Source organism: Nansenia antarctica (assembly GCF_963989245.1).
Source record: "Nansenia antarctica genome assembly, chromosome: 1".
Classification (NCBI taxonomy): domain Eukaryota; kingdom Metazoa; phylum Chordata; class Actinopteri; order Argentiniformes; family Microstomatidae; genus Nansenia; species Nansenia antarctica.
This window is the reverse complement of record NC_137674.1, coordinates 59,884,892-59,908,608: the sequence shown is the minus strand read 5'-3', so window position 1 is coordinate 59,908,608 and position 23,717 is coordinate 59,884,892. Positions and strand designations below refer to the sequence as shown.

Below are 23,717 nucleotides of genomic sequence, written 5' to 3'. Positions count from 1 at the left end.
CTAGGGTTGTCATATTGCACAATAGTATTGTTTCACGTTATTTAAAGTGTCACAGTTTGCAGGCTTGAAATGTATTATCCCCTGCCTATTGCGTAGGATCCGCCGCACGACCCCGTGGCCGGCAGTCCCAGAGGAGGCCGCCAGGCAGACTAGCTGACTGGCTCCTCGAGCCCAGTACCGTTATTCCGGCACCCAGGGGGCGGTGTTGCGCGACGGATCCTTGTCCGGAACTATTCCTATACCGCCCTCGGGAGCGGCCGCTCAATATGCCGCTCCCTGTGTGTGCCCCGGTCATATCCGGATCTGGCGAGCTGGGATTCGATCCCAGTCTCCGGTGGGCAGCTTGCACTAGTGGCTAGTGCTTAGACCGCTACACCACCGCGGGGCACAGGCTATGGGCTTTTGAGGAATTAAGATTTAGATTCAACTTGACTGCAGAGTACACGTATCAGACGTACACGTATCAGACAACGAAATGCAGTTTAGCATCTAACCAGAAGTGCAAAATAGTGATATAAAAACTCGATAGGGATAAGCGATAGGTACAGTATTGCAAGTACAGTAGTTGGAGGTATACTTGTTTCTTCTTCTGTCGAGGATAAGATCACCCTGGAGGGGCCCACCAAAGACATGCAGATGGTGCAGAGTCAGATGGAGGCCATCGTCACCGATCTGGTAAGGATAAAATGAGGGGTAGTGGTGGTCTAGTGGATAGTGAGTTAGTGAGTGGATACTGCCAGTGTGCCCTTGAGTAAGGCACTTAGCCCTCAGTTACTCCAGGGGGAATGTCCCTGTAATTCGCAATTGTAAATTGCTTTGGATTAAAAGCGTCTGCTAAATGGCTAAATTAAATAAAAAATGAATCCCCTCCATTCAAAAAAACAGCCCATTAATTTATGTTCATTCTCTAAAGGAGGTTGTTACCCAAACCATTCAGCTTAATGTAACATTACGGTAACATTAGGCTCAATGTAGATGTAATCTTAAACATGTTTTGTCTTTCAGGTTAACCGTATGGATTATACCGAGATCAGTGTGGATCCCAAATTCCACAGACACCTTATTGGGAAAGGTGGTGCCAACAGTAAGTAGCTTTTGTTACTTTTTTGTTTACCAGTGTTTGATGTGTATGTACTGAATTGTGCACAAAACAAATCTGAATATAATTTCCCACCTATTCAGTAAACCGCATCGAAGATCTGCATAAGGTGTCTGTCTGCATACCCCCCGACAACGAGAAGAGCAACCTGATCCGCATCGAGGGGGATCCCCAGGGGGTGCAGGAGGCCAAGAAGGAGCTGCTTGAGCTGGCGTCGCGCATGGTCAGTACCAGCTCTCCTCAGCTCTCATCAGCTCTCACCAGGTTACATGTCGAGGTGGCTCAGTGGTGACTTGTCTGTAGGTAATGCTAATGCTACGGGTTTCATTCATCTATCTTGTAATCGCTTTTCAGGAGAATGAGCGTACAAAGGACCTGATCATTGAACAGCGTTTTCACAGAGCCATCATTGGCCAAAAAGGGGAGAACATCAAGGAAGTCCGTGACAAGTTCCCAGAGGTGAGTTGAGCAGCCAGGAAACAAAACCACACGATGTAACGATGTATCCCACGTACTGTTCAATAGGACCAGTTCAATATCCCCCTCAGCCCTTCAGCCCTGTATAGATCTGAGAGGGTTGGATCATCTGTGGCCACTTCAACTGGAGAGGCACAGTTGCACGTTGAAGGATTAGGTTCTGTTGAGTCTTTCAAGGCTGTTATACAGAGTATCCGCGGTGTCTTGAAAAGTATTAAAAGTTGATAAATAATTTTGGGGGAAATCAAGACCCTTAATAAGTATTAAAATGTCTTATCACGATTTTATGAGGTCTTGAATTTTGTAGGTATCTTTCTGAATTAGACTCTGTCCAAAGAGTTTGAGTCCTAAAAACTTTTAGTAAAAGTTCGTTAATTTATTAGTTTTATTAAAAAACTAAGATGAACCGGAAATTGTGTTGTATGATAGTGGTCTAGTCTATTGCAAACTAAACCTGTTAAGTTAAAGGTGTCACTGATGTAAACGGTTACAGCTTGAAGTGGCGGTGAGGTCTGGAAAAATATTGACAAGGTCTTTAAAAAGTCTTAGAAAGGTATTGAAATTAACCTCAAGATTCCTGTGTATACCCTAAGTAGGTAACATAGACACGGCTGTTCTAGTGTCAACTGTCACTTAGATCCAACTGTCACTTAGATCCAACTGTCACTTAGATCCAACTGTCACTTTCAAATTAACCTCAACATTCCTGTATATACCCTGAGGCTGTTCTAACACAATTATTATTATCTGGGTTAAAGGTCATCATCAACTTCCGTGACCCGGCCATGAAGAGCGACATCGTGCAGCTGCGTGGGCCGCGGACTGAGGTGGAGAAATGCGCCAAATTCATGCAGAAGATGGTGGCTGAGATGGTACATATCATATCTGTTTTATATTTAGACATTCTTATGCACACATCCAACAAAAACTCAGCGTAGCTGCTGGATCAAAGTGACAGTAGCAGAGAAAGGAGAGCGATCTGCAAGCAGTGCGTGAGATTAGAATGATAAGGTTCTATCTCCGTTTAGAATGATAAGGTTCTATCTCCGTTTAGAATGATAAGGTTCTATCTCCGTTTAGAATGATAAGGTTCTATCTCCGTTTAGAATGATAAGGTTCTATCTCCGTTTAGAATGATACGGTTCTATCTCCGTTTAGAATGATAAGGTTCTATCTCCGTTTAGAATTATAAGGTTCTATCTCCGTTTAGGGCAGTTCAGAGATATTGAGCGTCAACGTTTTTACATTCCATTATGTTTTGTGAGATGGAATCCTTTGGATTTTATTCAGGGTTCGAGTTATGTGGGAGCCAATGGGAGCTGAGCTCCCATAGAGATGGTCTGAGCTCCCATGAAGGCAGTAAAATCAAAAATCTGTGGGGGTCGCTAATAATACATTACCACAACTATTATTTGATCAAAATGTCAATGTAATGAATATTATTTAATTTATATTATAAATATTGTAAAATAAACACGTTTTCCAAAAGAACTACGCGCACCATTAATCTCCTGTGAATGACAGTATGCCTTTGACTGCCTGCACTTCACCACCAAGACACCATGGGGCGCAGTAGAATATTGAGCAACAGCAAAAGGTTGATTAATCAGCTGTGCGGTAAACCGTTGGAACACACAGTGCACAGCTGATTAATCAATTAAACCAATAGAGTGATACAGGATATGTTCATGCACTTTGTGTTGTGCCTCCTAATCTGACACGCCCCCGTGAGCCTCGTTCTGGCGCCCCCTCCCGGCCGGATTGAGTGGGCCGGATCTCTGGCTCTGTTTGCAGCAGGTGTGGGCTATTACCTTTCAGCCCAGCTGTCCCAATCACCACCTGGACAGCCGCCTACTTAACCCTGCTACAGACGGAGATCCAACGCTTGAACATAACTATCTGTATGGCTCGACCCCTGGACCCCCTCTGACTACTCTCTTCTGGATTTCCCTCCCTGGCTCGACCCCTGGACTCCCCTCTGGACTACTCTCTCCTGGATCACTCTCCCTGGCCCGACCCCTGGACATTCCCCTTGACTACCCCCTCTGGATCTCGGACTTTGCTCACTAGGGTAGTATCGCAGCACATAATACAACACCCCTGACCTCATACACGCACACACACATAGTATAATTACACACCCCATAACTATCGCCTGCATCACACCTTATGTTTGTTTTTCCACTAGTTAGTGTAGGGCCTATTTCTTTGTGTATATCATCCTTAATAAATCATTGTATATTCTCCTGGCCTCTGTCTCTGTTTCTCTGGGGTTCCACCACATTTGGCTTTTCCAGTTTTAAGGTGTGCATAACACTTTGGTCTATCTTGTCTCCGTAAAGGTAAGGTGGCTTTTACTTTTTACTAACCTAGTGTACATGTCTTTTTCGCTCCTTCTGTATAGCAAAAATAACACAATTATTGGCCGAGATACATGTGTGACTATCGCTTTTATAGCTGTTGTTTCATGTGGGGCTGTTGATGTGGTGAAATGAGTAGCCTGCAGCTGTGGCGTCAGGATATGTTGGTATTTGAGGAGGAGGATGAGGATGAGGATGTTTCGGTACCGGTACCGTTTTTAAAGTATCGATTTGTCACCGGTATCGAATAAAACCCAAACTGTACCCAACCCTAACTATATGTTTACATGCCAACTAATTAGCTAATTCATTTCTGTCATTTAGAGCTGAGGGGAGCAACAGAGAGACGGACAACAGGACAGCATGTTATTAGAACACAACAATGTGTTGAATAGCCAGGTTGTTATGCAGTACAATGACCTATAAGACCCTAAAGTAATACTTTCCCTTGCTTCTATCTCTTTCCTTTCTGCATCTACCTTTCTCTTTCTCTTTCTTTTCTTTATTAAAATTTTCATTATTTTATTTTATTTTATTTTTATTTTTATTTTATTTTTCTCATCAATGTATTAATCTGTTTATAGTTGTTTTATTTCTGTCTGTCTTGTCTGTATGTTGCAACAATGCACCTATATAGGAGCAATGATAATATTGTTGCTCACTGTCATATATTTTTGTTGTCATTGTCACGACATACATGACATGCACTATTGCTGGGTCGGTGACTGGGAGACCAAGGGGTTGGGTGGGTGGGGGGAGGGACCGTTGTTGGCTGTGTTTCTGTGGTGATTTGTGTGGACTGCCAAAATGCCAATAAAATGTTTACAAAAAAAAAAAAGAACACAACAATGGCTAGTTGTCCTGTTATCTCATTTGGGGGAATAGATTGATGCCGTTCTGCCAATATCATCATGATATTGACCCAGTTAAAATAACACGATTTGCAGGTAGAAGCACAAAATAAGAGAAAATATATGAATAAGCGAGGTGATATTGCCCACCACCACCAGCACCACCACTTGGCAGTATCAACTAGACAGTCTCTAACAAGAAACAAACAAAATATCAAACGTTGTTGTACAATACCATAAAAGGTCAAATTAAGGAAGTGGGTATACAATCTTTTTTAATACTGTATTTTATACTGTACTTACATGGTCTTTTGATTCACTTTCAAAACCTCAATGACTGTGATTCTCTCAGGATCATACACACAGTCTTCCTCCTGGTTACTTGTTACCATGCCAACACCAGGTGGAACCCAGGCAGTGTCGTACCCATGCTCTGTGTGCCAGGTCTTCTGCATGGGGTGGTCCTGCCTGTCTATGATCTTCACTCTCCCAAACTTCACTCTGACTACCAGTACTCTTCTCTGACATTCAGGAACAGAAGAGTCAAGAGGGTATTTGATCGCTTTCTCGATGTCTCGACTAACGTAAACCCCAGCGCCAAGCATACTGCCTTCTTCTCTTGATGGCTTGAATCCATCTCTCTTGATCAGTTCTGCACTCTTTTTGTCTGTACCATGGAACATCACATATTCCTTCTCACCCTCTGGGTGTGTACCGCTGTCAAGATAGTTCCCTAGGAAGTATGGTGACCGCGGACCTCTCTTCTTTCCCATTCTGACTCTTCTTAAAAGACAAACTGTTGCTAACAACCTGTAATAAAGTTAATCAACAGTTAATGATGCTATCCATCTTTTAAAAAAAGAAAAGAAAATAGCACTGTTCAAATCATCATTCAAAATATGCTGAATAACATAATGTTGTAACATAATAATGCTCATTCTTACCTACTGTTGTACCTAGAGACCTGAGATTCAACCTCTGGTCAGACGAACACAATAAAGCTGGATTATGTGCAGTAGGAGTGCTTAGGTTTCATGTCACCTAAGTTTCACTTCGAGCACAGTCCATCCCCTACAATTCTACATTTATGACCATGATATCTAATTTATGACACTGTATGTAGACGGTAAAACCATAAACGTTGTGAATAAATAGGGAGGCTAAATCCTTGGTACATAATTAGGAATATAACATAAGATAACATAACATAACATCATATTGCAAGACCTCAGAACCAAGCTGATAACGTCAAAGAAGGTCAAAACAGAGCACAATTCAACAACTGGCCTCTACGGACCAGTGATGATTATGCTGTCAGAATAATGTGAGACATAATTGTTGGTACCAGTTTGGAACCATTTATTACCAGTTAAACAACTCAAATATGACAATAGCAGTCCTTCCCATCCCCACTCCCAATACAAATCTATAGGCTGGTATATGGCCGGGTGTTCATCCTCAGATGGTTAGAAAACAGTTTGGTTTTGTGGGAATTTGGAAAGCCTTTTGATCATCATCAGAACACTTAAGTACCCAAGTATGTATACACATGAGTATATTCCACATATTCATACATATCCCATAAATCATTTACTCTTATAGTCTGAAACATTCATATTTCATATTCATATTTACCCCCCTTTTTCATATATCAGTGTACATCTCCAATTATGCATATCTATCCCCTTTTTCATGGATCAGTTTGCCTATCTAACTCATATTACTATCTGTGTGACTCATTGGGGTGTGGAAAGTACCTAGGGTATTGCTGGGACAGGTGATAGAAAGAAGTGACGGTATGAGTTAAGGAGCGCAGCAGCTGGTCCTTACAGTTAAGGGAGTGAGCTCCTCAGCGCATGCCATGTCTAGGGGAAAATGATGACTCTTATCTGATCTACCGAATAAGATGATGACTGTATGTTTCTAAAAATATCTACAATATTTCCCTATATAAAGTTTGTCATTTTGTACTCTGATTCAGCTGTGCTCCTAAACTGCTATCTTGACTGAAGCTTGGTGTATCCCGTGGTTATTGAAGCTGAATAACCTGTCTATACTTAATCGGAATTGATGTTAAATATCTAATACTTATTCTAAGATACTCTTTCCCACACATTGTACTTTCATGGTCTTTTGATTCACTTCCAAAACCTCAATGATTTAGATTCTGTAATGGCAAAATGTCTATGTGTAATACTAACTGTTTATCATTGTGTAATACTCTCACTAGAACGAGCCATTTAAGTGAATCCAAATGAAGGACTAACACATTCCGTGCCAGCAGATCACTCTCTCCCTGGCTGCCAGAACGGCATCAATCTGTTGCCAAAGAGATAACAGGACAACTAGCCATTGTACTCTAACAACGTCACCTCACCTAGTCAAGGCTAGTAACAGAACACTGTGTCTTGACCCCCCCACTGTGTCTTGTCCCCCTCCCCTCCACACTTTGCTCGGCTGCCCTCGGACAGGCGGTTCAGGACCATGTTCGCAAGGACAAACAGACTGAAGCTCAGCTTCTACCCCAGGGCCATTCAGGCCCTGAACACAGCAAAGACCTAGGTTCTAGGCCCTGGACAATCTAGACATTTGATGGCAGCTACTAGATTGAAATCAAGTGCAATACTGAAACACAACTGTGAACATTTCAAACCTGCAAACTGCAACACTTTAAATGAATGTGCAATAACACTATGTGCAATATGACAACCCTCGGGTACATAAGGTTCAGAGATAGGAAATGTTAGAATAGGTATAGCATAGCATAGAGTACAGCACAGTGTTTATTTGTATAGTATAGTATAGTGGACAGTGTACATAGCCTTTATTTATGTAAACCAGCTCTTTTCCCTTCTTGTTTTTAGTTTTCTTTCCTAGCACCAGGGGAGCCCCCCCTCCCAAATTTCGTTGTTTGGTACCTGTACTATATCAATGACAATAAAGACCATTCATTCATTCATTGAGCCTGTTTTACAGCTCTCTCTCCTGGAGAAACTGTCTGTCTGAACAATGATCAGGGCTTCTCTTCCTGATCCCCCTGACCCTATGCTATGCTAATGGAGAAGCCAGTACCAAAACTACTTTATTACATTCTGAAAAGGAACTAAGTATTGTGTTTGTGCTTTTTGTACCATGGCTGATGGCGAGAAGATTTTGTCTAGCTTCAGACCACCTTCCCCCCTGCTGCCTTGACTGCCCCCCACTGAGCCCTGGTAGCAGGATACGGTCCCCAAGGCCACACCAGTTAATGGTGGCTCTTCTCTAAGCGAGATGTCTGTTGGTGAGGTTGCTAGAACTACACTTCACCACCCATTCACCCACCCACTCCTCTAGTCATTTCTATAATGTTCTATAATGTGTAACTAATCCAAATACTTAGATAGTGACGTACACATACTTTTCTTTCTCTGTTTGATGACCACCTTTGACATAGCTTCATCCCTTGTAGGCAGTATGGGGGTCTGGTAGTCATGGGGGTCACTTCATTGCAGGGGGTCTCCTCTGTGTTAAGGGTCTCCTCTGTGTTAGGGGACTGTTGTCCCCACAACGGGTGTCCAACCTATGTATGGAGTTTCTAAAACAATAGACAATAAATAAACATTTGTTTTTTGTTTAATTCGAACATTTCATTTAAGTTTCTATTCTAATCTAAACCCCTCAAAAAAAGTTTGGAAACGTTATTTCAGTCGATTCTTCCTCCCCTTTAATAATACTAATTGGTATTGTATTTTATAGCGTTGGAAAGCCTGATTAGTCACCTTTACAACGAGGTACAACTTGTAAGGATCATGCATTCGTGGAATGAGTAACACAGCTAAACGTGTGGGTAGCGGCCCAATTTCTTTTGCCAAAATCCCCTGCAATATGCTTCTGTTGGTATTCACTCTCGTTTTGTCAATTTGTGCAACTTACCACCCCCTAGCGGCGCCCCAGTCTGTGTGCATGGGCAGAGCTGGTCTTAGGGCAGGGGTAGGTGAAAAGGCACATTTCCATTTTCCTGTGCAATGGACACTAAAGTGATCTCCTCCTTCTTCTTCTCATGAATTCTAATAGTTTGACACGACCAAAATAGTCTTCTAGGTGTTAGATAGTTGTGTTGTGTTTCTTCCTCAGCAAGGTTAGCAATGACATGAAATAAGGAGATCTGAAGGGCGATGTCTTTTGGAGAGGATAATTTATTCGATGTCACAAAGAAATTATGTTTCAGGCTAGCATCAGGCTAGTTATCTCTCTCTCTCTCTCTCTCTCTCTCTCTCTCTCTCTCTCTCTCTCTCTCTCTCTCTCTCTCTATCTCTATCTCCCAGATAATATATACACTTGCAATGGAATTCAACGTTGGAGGGCCACATGTCCTAGGCCCCTAGGTGTTGTTGTGTGAGGTGCCTAGCAGTTCCAGGCACCAGGTGAAAGGTCGGGAGGCACATAGAATATTGTACAATTCCAACATAGGTCAGATAAAACACAACCATTAAACTTACACAACCACACTAAACAAACTACTTACTAAGATATATATGACTTTATACACCTATGCCTACCAATGTAGCCTCCCCTAAAGCAGAACTTGGGTTATTATTTATTAAAATGTACTTCTTTTTTTAAGCATGGGTTTAGCTCAAATCATTCTTAAAAGTGTACAATGTGTTCGAGTGCATGTCATTTTTACCAAGCAATGGAAAGTATGACATAATCCTGAAAGGCCCGATTTCCAGACCGATTTGCTGGGAAAAAATGACATTCAAGATTCAAATGTGTGCATAAAAATAAAAATAAAGACGTATGCACAGAGAGTGTGCCAACCACGGAACCGGATGTTGGAGAAGTGTGCCAACCACGGAACCGGATGTTGGAGAAGATTGGCAACTCGTGACTCGTGACTCGTGGCAACTCGTAGGGAATCATGTCGGACTGGGAAGATGACGAGAACAGTGTTCAAACCAGAACACCTGCCGTCGCCAATAGTAATGAGAAGGAGAACGTGTGCTTCGGTGTGAGACACGCCAACAGGTTTGGAGGGAGTCGCGCCGGCCCAGCGTGTGACAGTTGGAGGGGCCGAGATAGAGAGGTCTTCTCCGGGGGAGGGGGTAGAGAGGAGGGCAGGGACCGCGTGTTCTTCTCCGGGGGAGGGGGTAGAGAGGGGGGCAGGGACCAGGTGGTCTTCTCCGGGGGAGGGGGTAGAGAGGAGGGCAGGGACCAGGTGGTCTTCTCCGGGGGAGGGGGTAGAGAGGGGGGCAGGGACCGCGTGTTCTTCTCCGGGGGAGGGAGTCGCGACGCTGGTGGACGTGACGGGCCGGACTCAACCCCTCCGGTGACTCTTAACGTGGAGAACTCCTCCGTCGGAAGGGTTATAGGTATGTCTGTCTCACTCTCCCAACATACGTTTAGCTAGCCAACATTATCTAGCAACATGTGCTGTGGTTGGCAGTGGAACGTCAGCGAGTCAGCTTCCCACACTGGAGCAGACCGGACACACACACACACACACACACACACACACACACACACACACACACACACACACACACACACACACACTGTTCGCCTCCCACATCGCCAGAGTGGTATTATATTATATATGATGTATATAATAATATAACCGTTTATAAAACGGATGGGTGAAATCAAGCAATCTGATTGGTTCATAGCCGTGGTATATTGAGCGTATACCACAGCTACGATTAGTAGAGCCTCATCACAGTTCGAAATGAATACGCCTGTTTCACGGTCAACATTCCAAATATAACAGACTTTTAATTCAATCTCAAGGACATTTTATCAACTTAAAAATAAATAAAAATAAAAATCCTACCCAAAGTAACCATGTAGATTCCCAATATGTGGTCTGTTTATCAAAATAAAGCCTGTTTGAAAATGTGTCGAGACGTTTTCGGAGTGCCCTGCCTGCGTCCACTACAGCCGCGCGTTGACAGTTTTTTAGTGTGTGTACAATCAACGGAGACATCCAAATTAATGTAAATAAATAGATGCAAATAATGAAAATGTGTAAATAAATGCTAAATTCCTATGAAATCTACAATGCTAGTAGCCTAGGTTAATGAAAAAGAATGTCACTGAGTGTACTTACGTGAGGTTATTGTAAATTGTTTGATTTTTGTTTGAAAAATTGTTACGTTTTCTTTTGTATTTCACTTTTACAGTATGTTATGTAATCTGCAAAATGAAATCTCCGACATGGCCAGAGTGGTATTCTATATGATGTATATAATAATATAACCGTGTATACCACTCTGATCATGGCCAGAGTGGTATTATATATGATGTATATAATAATATAACCGTGTATACCACTCTGATCACGGCATGTCGCCGCTTTACTCGACAGGTCGCGGAGGAGCCAAGATACGCGAACTTGAAGAAAGCACCGGTGCTCGAATTAAGGCAAGTAGTTTGACAATAAGTCAGTATGTTGAGTGTACTGCAGTGGGGAGTTTGCTATAATATAACGACTGCGTCTACATGCACACCATTCCTGTATTAATCGCAGGGGTGCAAACTTGTCACCTTTCTGCTAAATTAGCTGTTTTATCTCAAAATATGTCATCCATTTGAATTGTGTAGATCTGCAAAAAAAAAATATTGCCAAAAAATATTGTTGGGGGGGGGTCCAAGTCACATGATGAGTGAGCTAACTAATCTTCCTGTCTGCTAAACTCTGCTGCTGTTGAAATAACTTTTAGCTTCAGGCAGCTAGGTACAATTCCAGACAGCTTGGAGAAACACAGTCACAGTAAACAGTTTTCGAAGTAATTCTGCAGGTGTTAAGGTCAGGGCTGCCGCTACTTACACATGCATCATTGTTAGACCACCATTAGTGCTAGCGATATCTATTTAACACCATTAGTGCTAGCGGTATCCCCCCCTAAGGTTAGCCACCCAAAAAAATGTGTCACCTTTTTGGGCCATCACCAGTTTGCACCCCTGGAGAGAGACAGACAACAGGACAGTAACAGAGAGACAACGGGAGAGGAGAGCAATAGAGACAGAACTGAATGCACTGAACCTTTTTTTATTCTTTGCATTATTAACACTGTTGTGTTATTGTGTTATTAAAGTGTTTAAGTGTTTTATGGTAAAGCATTATGAGTGGTGTGTGTGTGCAGGGTGCTCGTGAGTTGTATATTTTGGGGAGGGGGGAGGCTTGTGTATGGGGGCGGGGGGTCCTCACACAAAGGAGTAGCCTAGGGCCACTGACCACCTTAATCCGCTACTGCCTATAGCTAATTAAAACTTGTAAGTCCCATCGCTGTGTGGGCATGATTCGCGCGTGCATGAGAACATTTCGCACTGTTATTTTGGAGACCCCCACAGAGTTCAGCTTATAACTCGAACCCTGATTTTATTAATTACTAACTAAAACATTTTAACATTTTAAAAATAAGGTAGTTTTGATGAAGACCAAGTTTCTGTCAACATTGTCCTAATAAACGACACATTTCTCTCTAAACTACACTGCTCTCTCTTTATGGCAGTTATGTAGCTATTACAACATTGTATGAGATAAAATTATCTAAGAGATATATATACGAAAAAATTGGGTCTTGACATTTCCTCTATTTTAAGTGTTGTTTTTTTATGTGATTCTTATTTTCAGACGGAGAATAGCTTTTCTGTCTCAGTCCCCATCTTCAAGCAATTCCACAAGAACATTATTGGGAAAGGAGGAGCAAATATTAAGAAGGTTCGATATGAATGGAAAATTGTTGGGACACAATTCTATTCTCACAGCCTGTAGAACATCACCAGACCTTTTTAATCTCTTTTTAATATTTTTCAGATTCGTGAAGAAACTAACACAAAGATTGATCTGCCTGCCAAGAACAGTAACTCTGAGATGATCGTCATAACCGGCAAGAAGGCGAACTGCGAGTTAGCAAGGGTCAGAATCCTGGCTATCCAGAAAGAGAAAGAGCTGGTACGTTACTGGCTTAACCCTAACCCTAACCTAAAGGCTTACCTTACCTTACCTTACCTTAACCCTAACCCTAACCTAAAGGGTTACCTTACCTTACCTTAACCCTAACCTAAAGGGTTACCTTACCTTACCTTAACCCTAACCCTAACCTAAAGGGTTACCTTAACCCTAACCCTAACCTAAAGGGTTACCTTAATTTACTTTAACCCTTACCCTAACCTAAAGGGTTACCTTACCTTACCTTAACCCTAACCTCAAGGGTTACCTTATGGCGCTTTTCCATTACAGGGCCAAAGCAGGCCAGCCCGCTTTGGCCTGCTTCTTTTTCCTTTTCCATTTGTCCTTTTTCCTTTTCCTTTTTCACGTCAGCTCGGTTCGGCTCGCTTCTTTAGCTCCCCTTCGATACCAGGGTCTACATTTTTAGATCCAGATCTTTTTGCCAGGCTGCGTGTGACGTGTGACGCTGCACACCGTTGATTGGTCAATGGAAATCGTCATCCCATGTTCATAGATTTCTTAACTAACCGCCATCTTGAAATACCACATTCGCTCTTGGAAAATGTCACTACAGTTTCTGTAATAGCTTATTAATAAAGATTCGAAAAATTATGCTGACCATCGTATTATCTTAGTTTAATGTCATTTCAATGAATCATAGAACTTTTATTTACAACAAGCACAACACAAAAATCGCAATTATGCACCGTCTTTGCCCGTGAATAACACCGGCTGTGGAGGTGGTACAAACACAATACTCCTTTGCTAACTTCACCATCGGTCTACGGTCATTTTGAGCCCTTAACCACCGCGCTGACACCCCGAGAAGATATGCTTTTAACCGTAAACTCGATGAACCGGGAGTTCACCCGCTGCTGCTGTTTCAAAGTCCTGTTGACAGCGGGGGCAGAGAATATTTCTACCCGGGAATTCCATTCAAATGCCCGCGTCAGTCAGCCTTTTCCGTAGAAATACATCGCTCCGTTATATATATAACGTTACATGTTTTAAGGCTGATCTGTGCATGATAGTGCTGCATTATGTTGATCTATTTATATCGATCTATTCTTGCCAATTCCTTATTACCAGTGGAAAGGGGGAAGGCTAAAACACTTTGAATGGAATAGATAGGACTTTCCATTCAATGAAGCATTGATACTCACTAGAGTTTCTGTAATAGCTTATTAATAAAGATTCGAAAAATTATGCTGACCATCGTATTATCTTAGTTTAATGTCATTTCAATGCATCATAGAACTTTTATTTACAACAACCATAACACAAAAATCGCTATTATGCACCGTCTTTGTCCGTGAATAACACCGGCTGTGGAGGTGGTACAAACACAATACTCCTTTGCTAACTTCACCATCGGTATACGGTCATTTTGAGCCCTTAACCACCGCGCTGACACCCCGAGAAGTTATGCTTTTAACCGTAAACTCGATGAACCGGGAGTTCACCCGCTGCTGCTGTTTCAAAGTCCCGTTGGCAGCGGGGGCAGAGAATATTTCTACCCGGGAATTCCATTCAAATGCCCGCGTCAGTCAGCCTTTTCCGTAGAAATACATCGCTCCGTTATGTATATAACGTTACATGTTTTAAGGCTGATCTGTGCATGATAGTGCTGCATTATGTTGATCTATTTATATCGATCTATTCTTGCCAATTCCTTATTACCAGTGGAAAGGGGGAAGACTAAAACACTTTGAATGGAATAGATAGGACTTTCCATTCAATGAAGCATTGAACTCGTCAGGTAACAGGCACGTAACATCCATATGCTGTATATATACATACATATATTTGACTACCAGCAAGACACCGGAGCACTCTATAAACGCGGAGATTGGAGCCCCGCGTCAGTCAGCCTTTTCGTAGAAATACATCGCTTCCCAATCCCTGGTTGCGAGATCTAAACTACAAATCTACTAGAACTGAAAGCGGCAAGTAGGCTAACAGGCACGTAACATCCATATGCTGTATAAATAAATATATTTGACTACCAGCAAGACAGTGCTTTTGATTGATTGATTGAAAACTTTATTAGAAGATTTGCAGAAGTAGGTACATGAAAGTACATATTACATACAAGGTCAACTAAAAGGATAAAAACCCAAGAAAGCCACTGGCTTATTTCAATTGGGGTCCTTGATTCTCAATTCATCGTTACATGTAAGACAGACAAAAAAAACTAGTACTATCTACAAGATAATACAGACAAATAACTATTACTATCTACAAGATAAACATACATCCATCATGGGAAGAACAATACAACAAAACATAAGGTATGTACAGCGGGTAGGACAGGTGGGGACATACACCACAGGTGGGGGCGGGGGACAAAACACAAAGTATGTACAGTGGGTAGTTCGGGTCTTTTAATCAGATTTTTTATTTAGAGGGTCCAGTTACGGATTGCAGCCTCCTGTAAATGTTTTTTGAGAGTGGTTTTGAAGGTGGGCAGTGTTTTGCACTCCTTTAAGATTATAGGAAGGGCGTTCCACATTTTTACTGCATAGTTTGCAAACGAGTTTAACCCCTTGTTTGTGGTGCAACGCGGTTGAACGTGGTTCGTGGAGCTTCCTCTGGTGTTGTATGTGTGGACGTAGTTCACTTTTTGGAAGTATGTTGACAGGTACTTGGGTGTCTTTGTGGTGTAGCGTATCTTGAAGACCAGGCCCAGTGCAAGCTGCTGCACTCTGTCAACTACTCGTAGCCAATCAAGGCTCAAAAAATGAGCAGCGGTTAGATGTGTCCTAGGGTTGAGGCCTAGCAGAAGCCTAACCAGTTTATTTTGGGCTGTCTGGAGTCTTGTTTTATGGGCCTTTGTGGTTCTATAGTACCATGATGTTACGGCATAGTCGAAGTGACATTGAATGAGAGCTCCTGATAGGGTCCTCAGTGTGTTTTTACTGACAAGTGAGGATATCCTGTACAAGAATCTAGTTCTATGGTTCACTTTTTTGATTACTTTTGCTGCCATTTTATCTCCGGAAAGATTTGCCTCTAAGATGGAGCCCAGGTATGTAATATCCTCTTTTCTTGTGATATTAATGTTACCCACTTTTATTTTAAAATGTTCAGCCTTTCTGAGTTTAGATGGGGATCCGTATAGGATGGTTTCAGTTTTACCTAGGTGTATTGATAGTTTATTGTCAGCTAGCCAGATGCAGATTCTACTCAGTTCAGTGCTTAGCGCTTTTTCCACCTGCAATATGTCCCTGTCAGAGACCAGCAGAGCCGAGTCATCCGCGAACAGGAACAAATTGCAATCACATGCTGATGACATGTCATTCACATATATTAGGAACAGTAAAGGTCCCAATATGCTTCCTTGTGGAACGCCGCAGGTCACTGGGAGGGGGGGGGACAGTGTTCCGTTCACACTAACCACCTGTTCCCTCCCCTCTAAGTAGGATTGCATCCAGCTCACCGATGTTCTATCGAACCCAATTGCTTTCAGTTTATCTAACAATATGTGGTGATCTACTGTGTCGAAGGCCTTCTGGAGGTCCAGCATGACCATGCCGCAGTACTTGCCCGAGTCCACCTCATGGTTGATGTGGTCGTTCAAATAGAGAAGGCATGTGTCAGTGGAATGGGATGTTCTGAATCCTGATTGAAATTCATACATCAGATTTTTTTCGGTAAGGTACCTATCAACCTGTTCATAAACTATTTTTCCATAAGTTTCGAGATGGAATTAAGAATAGAAACAGGTCGGTAGTTGCCTGGGTCTAATTTGCTTCCTTTTTTATACAGTGGGGTTACCCTTGCTATTTTAAAGTCAAGGGGGACGTGTCCCTGTTTGATGGAGAGGTTTATTATGTGGGTGATGATTGGGGTAATGGAGGCAGCTGAGTCTTTTAGAAATCTGGCTGGAATATTGTCATGGCCCGTGGCCTTTTCTGAGTGTAGAGCGCCCAGCTTTTTAAACACCTCATCGTTTGACACCATGGAGAGTTTAAAATCATCTTTGCGTACACCCAGTTTATTGTAGAACGCACGGATGTGCTCTACACCATAACGCCCTGAGTGGGGTGGTAGATTGTTAACTAATTTAGTGGCTATGGTTGTAAAGAAAGTGTTTAAGCACTTAGCCACATCCAGCTTGTCTGTAAGGAGAGAATCTCCAGATTTTATGCTGATGTTTGTAGACCTGGTTTTGAGTTTTTGACTGCAACCTAGTTGGCTATTAAGTAGCTTCCAAAGGTCACGTGGTTTGTTTAAGTTTTCTTCGATTTTGTTATCGAGGTATTCTTTCTTAGCAGATTTGGTCATGGTAATTACCTGATTGCATAGTTTGTTGCATTGTTTTTTAATTTTCTCAAAGTGGGTTTTGTGATCTTCGTTTAAGTGTTTCACTAATTTTGATTTGCATTTTTGAACTTCAGAGCATTTTAGGTCTCTGACTTTCATAGCATTTAGAATGTCCGAATTCATCCATGGTTCCGATCGGGCTTTAACCCTGGTGGTTCTCATGGGGGCTATACTGTCAATAATATTTAGGAATTTGGTTTTGAAACCTAGCCATGCCTCTTCAACCTGTGTGCATTTTAGTTCATCTAACCAGTCTTGATTCTCCAGTTTATGGTTTAAGGCCTCACTCGTTAAGGCTGCACTCGTATCTGTCAGCCTGTCTGTATAACAATGATGCTACAGTTCATAAAGCAGACAAGTGAAGGCAGTGGTTTTAAGGGTTCAAAAAACATGACTTTATTATGTGTAGAACAACATATGTGCAGAACAAAATCCAATAGAAATGATTCAAACATGCAGACAATCAGGCAGTAGCCATCTCGCGCTGTTATGACGCGTAACTCCGCCTACTATCGTCTACTCCTCCTACTAGCTCCGGGTCTGTGTGTATAATGGAAAACCAGAACTGATCAAAAGCGGGCTAAAGCGACCCGACCCGACCTGACGCGAACCGGGCTGGGCTGCTGATGGAAAAGCGCCATAACTGTACCTTAACCCTAACCTAAAGGGTTACCTTACCTTACCCTAACCCTATCCTAAAGGCTTACCTTAACCCTAACCCTAACCCTATCCTAAAGGGTTACCTTAACCCTAACCCTATCCTAGGCTGGTAAGTTACTGGCATCTGGTGTCAAGATGCATTCTGGGAGAAATTATTATTCAAGTTAGCCAGTGAAATGAACTGGAAACGCAACCGTCCCCACTAACTAAACTAATGCTGTCCCCGTTCTGTGTCCAGGCGAACATCACAGAGGTGTCCATCCCCTCTAAGGTGCACTACTCCCTGCTTGGCCCAAAGGGTCACTTCGTGCGCTCCATGGAGGAGTGTGGTGGCGTGGACATCCAATTCCCCACCAAGGGCTCCGGCATCGACACTGTCACCATCCGAGGCCCAGCGGAGGAGGTGGAGAAGGCCAAGCGCCAGCTGCTGTCTCTGGCCGAGGAGAAGGTGCGTTCTTTTTTTTTTTGTGATCAAGATTTTTTTATTGCTTTTAACAACACATAACAATGACAATACAGAACAAGAAAGGAAAGGAGGGAAAAAAGAAAGAAAACAATAAAGAAAAGGGGTAGCGTAACAGACAAGTCATAGCCAAATAGTAGAAGTATAACACAATCCGGATTGGGGTAAATGGAAAATCAAATTAGGTTGGTCAAGTTCAATGAATAAGCCTTCCACAACACATCAACTGTACTGGGCCTCGCTTTGTTCAATCTGGCAAGGTTTGTTCTTAAAATAATAATAATAATAATAACTTTCATTTCTATAGCGCCTTTCAAAAGACCCAAGGACGCTTTACAACTCTAAAGGGGAATGATCAGACAGACAAAACAGAAAACAAACAAAGCAAAACTGAAACATTGACTAGGGGCCAAATGTCTTGGTGAACAGATGAGTTTTGAGGGCTAGTTTGAAGGAGTCCAGGGTGGGGGCGTTGTGGATCACTGTGGGGAGGGAGTTTCAGAGAGTAGGTGCGGCCACGCTGAAGGTTCTGTCCCCAAAGGTTCGTAGGTTGGTGCGGGGGGTGGATAGCAGGCCCATGTCTGCGGACCGCAGGTTCTGGGAAGGGGTATGCTGGGGGAGGAGGTCAGTTAGGTACTGGGGGGCGAAGGCGTGGAGGGATTAGTAGGAGGTATTAGTAGTAGGGACTTAAAAAGAAGTCTAACTGAATGTTAACCTTGCCCAGTGGTTGTCAGTAGAATCTGTGACATCAGTGGTCATATTTCTTCCAATTTGGAAGTAATCATTTGCTTTGGCACTGACATACATTTAGGATTGCAAAGTTGTATGCTCTGCTAAGTTCAGTGTTAAAAATAGATATATCTTTTTCCCAATCATCTCCAGCAAATCAAGAGTCTGCGTGCCAAACCAGAATACCACAAGTTCCTGATTGGGAAAGGTGGTGGAAACATCCGGAAGGTGCGTGAAGCTACTGGCGCCAGGATCATCTTCCCCACCGTGGATGATAAGGACCAGGAGCTGATCATTGTGGTCGGCACGGAGGAGGCGGTGCGCGAGGCTCAGAAGGAGCTGGAGGAACTCATCAAGAGCTTGGTAAGGGTTAGGGTTGGGTTAGGTTAGGCTTGGTAAGGGTTAGGGTTGGGGTTAGGTAAGGGTTAGGGTTGGGTTAGGGTTGGGTTAGGGTTGGGTTGGGTTAGGTTTGGTAAAGGTTAGGGTTAGGTTAGGGTTGGGTTAGGTTTGGTAAGGGTTAGGGTTGGGTTTGGTAAGGGTTAGGGTTGGGTTAGGTTAGGTTTGGTAAGGGTTAGGGTTGGGTTAGGTTAGGTTTGGTAAGGGTTGGGTAGGTTTGGTAAGGGTTAGGGTTAGGTTTGGTAAGGGTTAGGTTTGGTAAGGGTTAGGGTTAGGTTTGGTAAGGGTTAGGTTTGGTAAGGGTTAGGTTTGGTAAGGGTTCGGTTAGGGTTAGGTTTGGTTAGGGTTAGGTTTGGTAAGGGTTAGGTTAGGGTTGGTAAGGGTTGGGTTAGGTTTGGTAAGGGTTAGGGTTGGGTTAGGTTTGGTAAGGGTTAGGGTTGGGTTAGGTTAGGTTAGGCTTGGTAAGGGTTTGGTAAGGGTTAGGGTTGGGTTAGGTTTGGGTTAGGTTTGGTAAGGGTTGGGTTAGGTTTGGTAAGGGTTGGGTTAGGTTTGGTAAGGGTTAGGTTTGGTAAGGGTTAGGTTAGGTTTGGTAAGGTAAGGCTTAGGTTAGGTTAGGTAAGGGTTAGGGTTGGGTTAGGTTAGGTTAGGTTTGGTAAGGGTTAGGGTTGGGTTAGGTTAGGGTTAAGTTAGGGTTAGGTTAGGCTTGGTAAGGGTTAGGTTAGGGTTAGGTTTGGTAAGGGTTAGGGTTAGGGTTGGTAAGGGTTGGGGTTAGGTAAGGGTTAGGTTTGGTAAGGGTTAGGGTTGGGTAAGGGTTAGGGTTTGGTTAGGGTTAGGGTTGGGTTAGGTTAGGTTGGGTAAGGGTTAAGGTTAGGTTTGGTTAGGGTTAGGTTAGGCTTGGTAAGGGTTAGGTAAGGGTTGGGTTGGGTTAGGTTTGGTAAGGGTTAGGGTTGGGTTAGGTTAGGGTTGGGTTAGGTTTGGTAAGGGTTGGTAAGGGTTAGGGTTGGTAAGGGTTGGGTTAGGTTTGGTAAGGGTTGGTAAGGGTTAGGGTTGGTAAGGGTTGGGTTGGGTTTGGTAAGGGTTAGGGTTGGGTTAGGTTAGGGTTAAGTTAGGCTTGGTAAGGGTTAGGTTTGGTAAGGGTTAGGTAAGGGTTAGGGTTGGGTTAGGTTTGGTAAGGGTTAGGGTTGGGTTAGGTAAGGGTTAGGTAAGGGTTAGGGTTAGGTTTGGTAAGGGTTGGGTTAGGTTAGGTTAGGTTTGGTAAGGGTGAGGTTAGGTTTGGTAAGGGTTAGGTAAGGGTTGGGTTAGGTTAGGTAAGGGTTAGGTTAGGTAAGGGTTAGGTTAGGTTTGGTAAGGGTTAGGTTAGGTTTGGTAAGGGTTAGGGTTAGGTTTGGTAAGGCTCAGGTCATTTAGGGACGGGCCTTTGAAATTAAGATGTTTTCAACATTGTATCCAAACTGTTGTCTTCCATGTTACAATATACATCTATATGTGTGGTGGCCTGGGAAAACCCGTCGGATGTCGCTGGCGTTCGTTCGTGGCAAAGAGCAAATATAGATGGAAATCGCGATTTTGGCGATTTTGATATTATGTGGTGTTCTAGTACTTTGAACTCCATACTACATTATGGTGAATAAACATTTTAAGAAAACAAAAGAGAAAGTACTTATTTTGATGTTTTTGTGGCGGGTAGTTTGCAAGCGAAACAACATCACGTTGAACGTGTCTCATTCTCAGTTAAGCAACGCACGCACACATGAGCGAAAGGAGAGACGATACTTCCACCTGTGTTATTGCCAGTTTACTGATGCTCACAATAAGCATAAAGTAATAACATCTTAACTAGAAGACACACAAATGGATCTGTCCCTCGCATACCGACGAGGCGAGCAGACTACCACCGCATCATAAGCAGACAAACGAGACCGGCCGATCTGCATAGGCTCCTCCCCCGACCCGGAGGAGAAAGGGGAGGATTTCTCCCCTTTCACTTTTTTTGACATGCTACATTAAAATGCTCATAACTTTTTAAAATAAAGGGCTATCTCAGTCATTCAACCAGTTATGAATAGCCGAGAACTTCTAATTTATGGAAATATAAAAAAATGAAAATGTCAAAATGCCACCATGTGAAGGGTTTTCCCAGGCCACCACACATATATATATGTACATCTATTATTAGGGATGTGACCAGCCGTTATTGCAAATTAAACTCACAAATGTAACTCACACATGATTGTATATTCACTGGATTAGTTGGTGAATTTCATAACAGTTGGTCATTAAAAACCATCTCGTCCTATGGCGGTCCGGTGGTCTAGCACCGTGGTCTACAGTGCACACATATGCAGTGCACACATATGCATGTCGGCATGGGTTCGAATCCGGCCCATGCCCTGCTGACATGACCTCTCTCCCTTCTTCTCCTTACTTTCCTGTCTGTCTTCACTATATCTGTCCGGGTTAGTGGTGGTCTAGTGGATAGTGAGTTGGACTTGTGATCGGAAGGTTGTGAGTTCAAATCCCGCCTGTTCAACCATATCACTACTAGTGTGCCCTTGAGGCACTTAGCCCTCAGTTACTCCAGGGGGAATGTCCCTGTAATTCGTAACTGTAAGTCGCTTTTGATTAAAAGCGTCTGCTAAATGGTTTAATGATAAATTATCTGTCCAATAAAATGAAAAATATGAGTGTGAACTCAGAAAAATAGATAAATAATTTTAAAAATCCTTGTCGTCCCTCAGGATAACGTAGTGGAAGACGTTATGAACGTGGACCCTAAGCACCACCGCTACTTCCTGGCGCGCCGCGGGCAGGTGCTGAGGGACATCGCGGAGGAGTACGGCGGCGTGATGGTGAGCTTCCCGCGCACCGGCGCCCAGAGCGACAAGGTCACCCTGAAGGGCGCCACGGACTGTGTGGAGGCCGCCAAGAAGCGCATGCTGGAGATCATCGATGACCTGGTAAGTGAACATTGGTTTCCATGTTTAAAATGGCAGCAACCTGATCCGCATCGAGGGGGATCCCCAGGGGGTGCAGGAGGCCAAGAAGGAGCTGCTTGAGCTGGCGTCGCGCATGGTCAGTACCAGCTCTCCTCAGCTCTCATCAGCTCTCACCAGGTTACATGTCGAGGTGGCTCAGTGGTGACTTGTCTGTAGGTAATGCTAATGCTACGGGTTTCATTCATCTATCTTGTAATCGCTTTTCAGGAGAATGAGCGTACAAAGGAAAATCAAATTACAGAGTAGTCAGGTTGGTCAAGTTCAATGAATAAGCCTTCCACAACACATCAACTGTACTGGGCCTCGCTTTGTTCAATCTGGCAAGGTTTGTTCTTAAAATAATAATAATAATAATAACTTTCATTTCTATAGCGCCTTTCAAAAGACCCAAGGACGCTTTACAACTCTAAAGGGGAATGATCAGACAGACAAAACAGAAAACAAACAAAGCAAAACTGAAACATTGACTAGGGGCCAAATGTCTTGGTGGACAGATGAGTTTTGAGGGCTAGTTTGAAGGAGTCCAGGGTGGGGGCGTTGTGGATCACTGTGGGGAGGGAGTTTCAGAGAGTAGGTGCGGCCACGCTGAAGGTTCTGTCCCCAAAGGTTCGTAGGTTGGTGCGGGGGGTGGATAGCAGGCCCATGTCTGCGGACCGCAGGTTCTGGGAAGGGGTATGCTGGGGGAGGAGGTCAGTTAGGTACTGGGGGGCGAAGGCGTGGAGGGATTAGTAGGAGGTATTAGTAGTAGGGACTTAAAAAGAAGTCTAACTGAATGTTAACCTTGCCCAGTGGTTGTCAGTAGAATCTGTGACATCAGTGGTCATATTTCTTCCAATTTGGAAGTAATCATTTGCTTTGGCACTGACATACATTTAGGATTGCAAAGTTGTATGCTCTGCTAAGTTCAGTGTTAAAAATAGATATATCTTTTTCCCAATCATCTCCAGCAAATCAAGAGTCTGCGTGCCAAACCAGAATACCACAAGTTCCTGATTGGGAAAGGTGGTGGAAACATCCGGAAGGTGCATGAAGCTACTGGCGCCACGATCATCTTCCCCACCGCGGATGATAAGGACCAGGAGCTGATCATTGTGGTCGGCACGGAGGAGGCGGTGCGCGAGGCTCAGAAGGAGCTGGAGGAACTCATCAAGAGCTTGGTAAGGGTTAGGGTTGGGTTAGGTTAGGCTTGGTAAGGGTTAGGGTTGGGGTTAGGTAAGGGTTAGGGTTGGGTTAGGGTTGGGTTAGGGTTGGGTTGGGTTAGGTTTGGTAAGGGTTAGGGTTAGGTTAGGGTTGGGTTAGGTTTGGTAAGGGTTAGGGTTGGGTTAGGTTTGGTAAGGGTTAGGGTTGGGTTAGGTTAGGTTAGGTTTGGTAAGGGTTAGGGTTGGGTTAGGTTAGGTTTGGTAAGGGTTGGGTAGGTTTGGTAAGGGTTA

At 43.4% G+C, this 23,717-nt stretch overlaps 1 protein-coding gene across 1 annotated transcript in view; it reads left to right on the top strand.

Moving 5' to 3' along the window:
* Nucleotides 1-630: 630 nt before the first annotated feature.
* LOC308151647 (vigilin-like) overlaps nt 631-23,717 on the top strand; it is a gene marked incomplete at both ends in the record, with an annotated part of 28,194 nt that continues 5,107 nt past the window's right edge. Inside the window, 11 exons of the mRNA XM_080524555.1 lie at nt 631-675; nt 1,006-1,084; nt 1,183-1,322; nt 1,454-1,558; nt 2,335-2,448; nt 12,400-12,486; nt 12,583-12,720; nt 17,942-18,151; nt 19,049-19,258; nt 22,030-22,248; nt 23,235-23,444. Of these exons, the coding sequence (XP_080380681.1) occupies nt 631-675; nt 1,006-1,084; nt 1,183-1,322; nt 1,454-1,558; nt 2,335-2,448; nt 12,400-12,486; nt 12,583-12,720; nt 17,942-18,151; nt 19,049-19,258; nt 22,030-22,248; nt 23,235-23,444 (1,557 nt within the window). The remainder of the gene's footprint in view (nt 676-1,005; nt 1,085-1,182; nt 1,323-1,453; nt 1,559-2,334; nt 2,449-12,399; nt 12,487-12,582; nt 12,721-17,941; nt 18,152-19,048; nt 19,259-22,029; nt 22,249-23,234; nt 23,445-23,717) is intronic.